Source organism: Lytechinus variegatus, chromosome 9 (assembly GCF_018143015.1).
Source record: "Lytechinus variegatus isolate NC3 chromosome 9, Lvar_3.0, whole genome shotgun sequence".
Classification (NCBI taxonomy): Eukaryota; Metazoa; Echinodermata; class Echinoidea; order Temnopleuroida; family Toxopneustidae; genus Lytechinus; species Lytechinus variegatus.
Window position 1 is genome coordinate 26,969,075 of NC_054748.1, and position 9,107 is coordinate 26,978,181.

Below are 9,107 nucleotides of genomic sequence, written 5' to 3' on the forward strand. Positions count from 1 at the left end.
TGCAACTACAATGATAGCAGTACAGATAACCTTGAAATCTTTGTTTACTGCAACTACATTTATTTATTTACCGGTATCTTTGATTATCACCCCAATAATGCATGACTGCTTACTTTTGATCCTGTTTACGACCTAGATTGCTAGAGACTACAGTCCTAACTGGATGTCGGCCGTAGAGATCTTAGATGACGATACCTTCTTAGGAGCTGAAAACTCATCAAACCTCTTCACTTGCCAGAAAGACAGGTCTGTACATTAGGAATGTAGTCTAGGCGAATCCCGGCCACATTTTGCCAGCCTTGGCCTCGGCCTTAGTCACATGATCGCAATATCTATGGGAGAATATTTTCTCCAGCAGCCTTAATGACTCAAAAGTGACTTTAGTGTGGTATTAATTTTTACAATTGATTGCATTGATTATTGTGTATGATTTGTTGTAGAAATCTGTCAAATGATTGATTGCTAATATTCATATAACAGGCCGTGTAGGCCTACTTTATTTATTCCATACCTGTTTTTGTCTCACCTGCATAGAGTGAGACTATAGGCGCCGCTTTTCCGACGGCGGCGGCGATGTCAAAATCAAATCTTAACCTGAGGTTAAGTTTTTGAAATGACATCATAACTTAGAAAGTATATGGACCTAGTTCATGAAACTTGGCCAGAAGGTTAATTAAGTATTACTGAACACCCTATTAGAGTTTCATGTCACATGACCAAGGTCAAAGGTCATTTAGGGTCAATGAACTTAGACCATGTTGGGGGAATCAACATAGAAATCTTAACCTGAGGTTAAGGTTTTGAAATATCATAACTTAGAAAATATATGGACCTAGTTCATTAAACTTTGACATAAGCTTAATCAAGTATCACCAAACATCCTGCATGAGTTTCACGTCACATGACCAAGGTCAAAGGGTAAAGGCCCCTTTTTCCTTAAAAAGAAATAAAATTGCATGAGAATAATTTGTGAAATGACTAGATGAACATGAAGAATTGAAGCTATTTTAAAATCAGAAATTTATCAGGATCTCATCAAGTTTTCAATAGAGCATATATGAAACTTGGTGCATGATTTTGCAAGAATGATTCTACATAAATTATAAAGCAAACTCTCTATTAACATTTTTTTCAGTGCGGCAACAACAGATGAAGAAAGAAGGCACTTACAGGAGGTGGGTCTATTCCATTTGGGAGAGTTTGTCAACGTGTTCCGCCATGGATCTCTAGTAATGCAGAACATTGGAGAGAGCACAATACCCACAACCGGCAGTGTGCTTTTTGGTACCGTCAGTGGATCAGTAGGTAGGTCACTTAAAGTTACATTCGGCAATATGGTCTTGGGTACCATCAGTGGATCAGTGGGTAAGCCACTTACAACCAGCAATATGCTCTGTGGTACCACCAGTGGGTCAGTGGGTTCCTGTTAGATACTGACAACCTACAATATGGTCTTTGGTACTGTCTGTGGGTCAGTAGGTAGATTTTTTTTTAGATACTTTCAACTGGTATTGTGCTCTTTATTATTTTAGTGGGTCTGTAGGTAGGTTCCTATTAGATAATTAATCACAACCGGTAGTGTGGTCTTTGTTACCACTAGCGAGTCAGTGGTACCATTAGTGGGTCAGCAGGAAAGTTCTTATGAGATACTTAGAACCATTTGTGTGCTCTTTGGTACTGTTAGTGCATCAGTAGAAAGATTCCTACTTGATTCTTACAACCAGAAGTGTGCTATTTGATATCATCAGTAGATACTTAAAACCGGTAGTGTGATCTACGGTATCATCGGTACGTGGGTGCCTTATTTTCTATACTTTGCACCGGTGGTTTGCTCTTTGATACTGTCAGTAGGTAAGAAGGTTAGTTTTTTTTATAATTATCTCTATATGAAATGCTGGTATGAGAATTCACACTAATTCAAATGTTGGCATCCTTTATTATTTGTTGAGATAACAGGAACCAGCCGATAACAGCTACTGGAGACAAATATGGCTACATTATCAAGCCGGATGCATGCTGGTACAGCCTGCAAAATGGAAATGATTTCAGGGGTTCCAAATCTTACACTTTAAAAATTATTTGCTGTTATCGATCAGTATTGTTCATTTGTATGACGTGGGACACCCAAATTTATATTGTGTGCAACTGGAATTGATCTTGACCCTTTAATATGTTTCTCTGGTTGTTTTTGTAGGTCTGGTCACCCAGATCAACGAGGAGTTCTATCGATTTCTTCTTGAAGTCCAGAACAAGCTAACCAAGGTCATCAAGAGTGTAGGAAAGATCAAACATAGCTTATATCCTTTACTAATGATGGTAATAGTAATAGGCATTTATATTGCTCCATCTTTCTAGAAATAATCTTTTCTGAGGCACATCGTCATTATTATTACGTCAGCTTTAGCTCAAGCAGCCTTTCGGCGCTCAGTGCATTTCAAGAAATTAATCCTGGTGGGTACCCATTCATCTCACCTGGGTTGAGTGCAGCACATTGTGGGTGAATTTCTTGCTGAAGGAAAACGCGGCATAGCTGGGATTTGAACTTATGTCCCTCTGATTGAGAGATGAGAGTCGTAACCGCAAGACCACAACTCCCGCAAACTATGAGTGACATTCTCAACATGCCGCTATGGCTATTAGCATCAAATACCGCATATAAATCCCAGAGAGTGTCAAATTTATCACGCTAAGAGTTAATCTCATTACAGTTAATGTCAGATTCAGATCCATTTTGGTTTATTGCAGAACAGTTCCCTGTTGAAACAGTCAGGAGACTGATACAAACAAAGGTGACAAAGTCATTATAAATTCATAATGATGAAATAAGTGAATCAAAATAGCGAAATAAAGGCATATTGCATTACAGAGTGAGTCAAATGTAATAGTATGCTAATAAAGAATAGGAATGAGTGCGATGGTGCGAGATTTCGCATGAAGTGAAAGAAAAGATGCTCTATTTAAAGAGGGGTAAGCCAAGTTGAATAGAGCATCTCTTTGTTTCACCGAATGCGAAATCTCGCACCATTGCATGAATAAGAATATTCGCTTTTTGTGTTGTACAGCACCTTGGAATTCAATGAAAATATTAAAAAAAACAGAGTTTTTCACTGTAGTAATCTATGAAAAGGGAGCAAAAAAATTGATAGCGAAAAGCAAAATCCCACAAGCGCACATGACCTTGGGCAGCATTGCGCATTTAGCCAGCAAGCTTATACGCGTATTGCACCTTCATTTTACTGAGCGCAAAGAATTAAATCGTATTGTGATGTCACCTCCTAAAGCCGTGCAACTGTATATTTTGGATGGTATGCTTGCGTGCAACGGTACGATGTTTGAGATTCATCCTCCCATTTGCTCGTGTACAACAAGCTAAGTAGGCATTGTACAATATAAGTAGTAGTAGTAATATCAGTGGTGTTAGTAGAAGTAGTAGTGTTCTGGTAGAGTTACAAGTTGACCCTAAATTACGAGTTTGATATGAAAGCACGTGATTGAATTCCTTGACCACTATGTTTACCTGGAGATCATTCTATTCTGAGAGGAAGACGGAGCCGATGGATAACTTCATCGATGGTGACCTTCTAGAGAGCTACCTAGACCTCAGCAAGGATACAATGGATGAAGTAGCCCTCGGACTACAGGTATGATCTTCTACATTCCTCAAGAAATGTTGTTTGTTTTACTTTCAAAGTTTGTAGCCCTTCTCGCCAATAGTATTTTAATAAATAGATATGATTGCTGGGGGGGGGAGGGGGGTAGCTGCCATTGAAGACAGCATCCACAGGAAAAAGGACACAGAAAAGGGGTGTATTTCACTGGTAGGCATGGAATGCGAATAGTGTCAAAAGCACTAAGATGAGAAAAAAGCCTCCTAAATCATGATCACTTAAATGGGAAAGTGGTAGGTAATTTCCATCGATTTGGATGCATATGATTTTGGAGCTCCAGCTTGCTCGCTTAAATGCCGCCCTCTATAGGTCAAATTATGCAATCTCTTTGCCAAAACGATACACGCAATTGAACCACGGTTCAAAACTTGCATTAAAGTAGATGCTCATAAATTCGCTCGTCGATCTTGCCGCGAAATCCGCAAAATCTCCACACCGTGAAAATTTCCACTTTTACAGTATATCAAAATGATCAATTTAATCCCTGTTTAGGGTGTGGAAATCTAGGACATCTACAGAAATTGTTGTTAAGTGCAAATTAGGGGTGTCTTTCTGTATTTTGGTTTTAGGGCAATTGAATAAAATGATCAACCTTATTGTACATCCGATCCCCATTTTTCAAAAGTCTTACTTCACTTAATAAACTGGCAAAATCATGTTTATTTGACAGCATTACAGACCGTCAAAAGAACCAAAAATCAAAGGGCGAAAACTTCATGAAGGTCCCAAATATAGGGGGTCGGATGTACATGTTCTAAGGAATTGCCCTTTAGAAAATGTATAATATCTTATTTACCTTCATCTCAAACCTTGAAACAATCATGGACAAAGGAGTGATTATTATGATGAAATTGGGGTCACAAATCTGTTTGCCCCTGCGACTACCGACCACTGTAGCTATAACACTGGTCACAATTTAGCCTTCTTCATCTTTACTCTTATCACCATCATTGTTATTAACATCTTCCTTATCACTAAATCATCACCAACATCATCATCGCCATCAGTACCATCACCACCACTACTGTCATCACTGTCATCATCACTCCCTCTGCCATCATTGTTCCTACCACCATCTTTTTATCATCACTTTAACATCACCTACATCATCACTATCATCATCACCCCCACTGCTGTCATTGCTGCTACCATCATTACCACCACTACCACTACCGTCATCACCATCATCATCACTCCTTCTGCAATCATTGTTAGTACCACTACCACCATCACTTTGTCATCACTTTAACATCACCTACATCATCACTATCATCATCACCCCCACTGCTGTCATTGCTGCTACCATCATTACCACCACTACCACTACCGTCTTCACCATCATCATCACTCCTTCTGCAATCATTATTAGTACCACTACCACCATCACTTTATCATCACTTTAGCATCACCTACATCATCACTATCATCATCACCCCCACTGCTGTCATTGCTGCTACCATCATTACCACCACTACCACTACCGTCATCACCATCATCATCACTCTTTCTGCAATCATTGTTAGTACCACTACCACCATCACTTTATCATCACTTTAGCATCACCTACATCATCACTATCATCATCACCCCCACTGCTGTCATTGCTGCTACCATCATTACCACCACTACCACTACCGTCATCACCATCATCATCACTCTTTCTGCAATCATTGTTAGTACCACTACCACCATCACTTTATCATCACTTTAGCATCACCTACATCATCACTATCATCATCACCCCCACTGCTGTCATTGCTGCTACCATCATTACCACCACTACCACTACCGTCATCACCATCATCATCACTCTTTCTGCAATCATTGTTAGTACCACTACCACCATCACTTTATCATCACTTTAACATCACCTACATCATCACTATCATCATCACCCCCACTGCTGTCATTGCTGCTACCATCATTACCACCACTACCACTACCGTCATCACCATCATCATCACTCCTTCTGCAATCATTGTTAGTACCACTACCACCATCACTTTATCATCACTTTAACATCACCTACATCATCACTATCATCATCACCCCCACTGCTGTCATTGCTGCTACCATCATTACCACCACCACCACTACCGCCATCACCATCATCATCACTCCCTCTGCCATCATTGTTCCTACCACCATCACTTTATCATCACTTTAACATCACCTACATCATCACTATCATCATCACCCCCACTGCTGTCATTGCTGCTACCATCATTACCACCACCACCACTACTGTCATCACCATCATCATCACTTCTTCTGCAATCATTGTTAGTACCACTACCACCATCACTTTATCATCACTTTAACATCACCTACGTCATCACTATCATCATCACCCCCACTGCTGTCATTGCTGCTACCATCATTACCACCACTACCACTACCGTCATCACCATCATCATCACTCCTTCTGCAATCATTATTAGTACCACTACCACCATCACTTTATCATCACTTTAACATCACCTACATCATCACTATCATCATCACCCCCACTGCTGTCATTGCTGCTACCATCATTACCACCACCACTATCACCATGACCACCACCACTACCGCCATCACCATCATCATCACTCTTTCTGCAATCATTGTTAGTACCACTACCACCATCACTTTATCATCACTTTAACATCACCTACATCATCACTATCATCATCACCCCCACTGCTGTCATTGCTGCTACCATCATTACCACCACCACTATCACCATGACCACCACCACTACCGCCATCACCATCATCATCACTCTTTCTGCAATCATTGTTAGTACCACTACCACCATCACTTTATCATCACTTTAACATCACCTACATCATCACTATCATCATCACCCCCACTGCTGTCATTGCTGCTACCATCATTACCACCACTACCACTACCGTCATCACCATCATCATCACTCCTTCTGCAATCATTGTTAGTACCACTACCACCATCACTTTATCATCACTTTAACATCACCTACATCATCACTATCATCATCACCCCCACTGCTGTCATTGCTGCTACCATCATTACCACCACCACTATCACCATGACCACCACCACTACCGCCATCACCATCATCATCACTCCTTCTGCAATCATTGTTGGTACCACTACCACCATCACTTTATCATCACTTTAACATCACCTACATCATCACTATCATCATCACCCCCACTGCTGTCATTGCTGCTACCATCATTACCACCACCACTATCACCATGACCACCACCACTACCGCCATCACCATCATCATCACTCTTTCTGCAATCATTGTTAGTACCACTACCACCATCACTTTATCATCACTTTAACATCACCTACATCATCACTATCATCATCACCCCCACTGCCGTCATTGCTGCTACCATCATTACCACCACCACCACTACCGCCATCACCATCATCATCACTCTTTCTGCAATCATTGTTAGTACCACTACCACCATCACTTTATCATCACTTTAACATCACCTACATCATCACTATCATCATCACCCCCACTGCTGTCATTGCTGCTACCATCATTACCACCACCACCACTACCGCCATCACCATCATCATCACTCCTTCTGCAATCATTGTTAGTACCACTACCACCATCACTTTATCATCACTTTAACATCACCTACATCATCACTATCATCATCACCCCCACTGCTGTCATTGCTGCTACCATCATTACCACCACCACTATCACCATGACCACCACCACTACCGCCATCACCATCATCATCACTCTTTCTGCAATCATTGTTAGTACCACTACCACCATCACTTTATCATCACTTTAACATCACCTACATCATCACTATCATCATCACCCCCACTGCTGTCATTGCTGCTACCATCATTACCACCACCACTATCACCATGACCACCACCACTACCGCCATCACCATCATCATCACTCTTTCTGCAATCATTGTTAGTACCACTACCACCATCACTTTATCATCAATTTAACATCAACCTACATCATCACCCCCACTGCTGTCATTGCTGCTACCATCATTACCACCACCACAATCACCATCATCATCACTATCATCACCATCCCCACCATTATCACAACCATTGTCAAGCTTAAAATGTGATATTACCCCCTTATTTAGACATGTACTTCTTATTTTGTTTTTAGATTGATGACGGAGGAATGAAGAGAGACTGCACATCTAACGATCTCATCAAGATTATTGAAGAACTAACGAGGATTCACTGAAATTCCCCTACAGTACTACCAATACAAGGTACAAAACGACCCAGTTTCATAAAACCTATCGGACACATGGTCCTGTTAATAGCTACTGTTTTCTTGCAATTTCATTGGCCAGTAGGAAATATGTCATTGAATTCTGGTATTTATCATTGATAAGAAATGTTATGAAACATGCATGGGTCTATTATGGACTGTGCATTTCTTTATAATCTACATCAATGCTGTTGGACAACTAGCTTGTATGTATTTGCATGATTTTTGCATAAATCCAATGTAATTCATTAAATGACAACTGTTGTCTTTTTGAGGTCTGTTTTTGCCATTTTGTAATGTGTACCAATGACAAAATCACATTGGCCTGTAACATACACGTATGATTCTGAAACCTTATGTTGCCAAACCATGGATTGTTAATTTCATATATTAGGATTAAGTTAGGATGAAATTTACTTCCTGTGAATATTAATTATAGAGAAAACTGTCTCAACATGATTGTGAACGATAAATGTCTTTTGTCATCAAGCAAAAATCACCAAATATATTAGTATTATGCACCTGATGGGTTTTTTTTTGCCATAGGGCAATGAGATCACTTAATTTCTAATGAACCAACTCAGATGTTCTCAAAGATCACATGCACAGCACACAGATGAGCATTTATGGGACTACACCAAAATCGCTGACTCAATATTTTCAGCCCTTAATGTGTTAAACGCTGTATTTTGAATGTGAGGGAGTTGAAGTGTAATCCTTCGCAGTGAGAAATTTTGCCGTGGCAGTCTTAGTAAATGTTGAAATCAGGAAGCCAGTGACTGTTTCCATCTTTCACTTTAATGTGCATACTATATTGAAAAGGTGGTAAAAAAAAAACCTCACAGAATTGCATGTATGGGACTATACACAAATGCACCGCCAAAACGTATAAGTTGTTATATTTTCAATGTTAGGGAAACAGTTCTTTGCGATGGATAGGTTTTTTTACAATATATCTACAGACAAACATGATTAGAACGTGAAAATTCATAGCCATCAATTCTCTGATAGGTGTTTGCCTTTAAGCAGTGTAAATACTTGTATATTTTTGTAAAATAATGTACATGTATCATTCGTGCATGGTTTAAACTCTCTTTGTGTATAGAGCCACACTATGGAATCTAAATAAATGTTGGAAACTTTAATACATGGTACAGCTAGGGCCCCTTTCACCAAGAGTTGCA

At 39.9% G+C, this 9,107-nt stretch overlaps 1 protein-coding gene across 1 annotated transcript in view; it reads left to right on the plus strand.

Annotated features, from left to right (window-relative positions):
* The window catches only part of LOC121421599 (DNA damage-binding protein 1-like), a 38,485-nt gene extending 29,907 nt beyond the window's left edge, over positions 1 to 8,578 (plus strand). Inside the window, exons 21-25 of the mRNA XM_041616353.1 lie at positions 137 to 246; positions 1,136 to 1,305; positions 2,195 to 2,297; positions 3,518 to 3,641; positions 7,813 to 8,578. Coding sequence (XP_041472287.1) covers positions 137 to 246; positions 1,136 to 1,305; positions 2,195 to 2,297; positions 3,518 to 3,641; positions 7,813 to 7,893 — 588 coding nt within the window. The 3' untranslated portion in view covers positions 7,894 to 8,578. The remainder of the gene's footprint in view (positions 1 to 136; positions 247 to 1,135; positions 1,306 to 2,194; positions 2,298 to 3,517; positions 3,642 to 7,812) is intronic.
* The last annotated feature ends 529 nt before the right edge of the window (positions 8,579 to 9,107 follow it).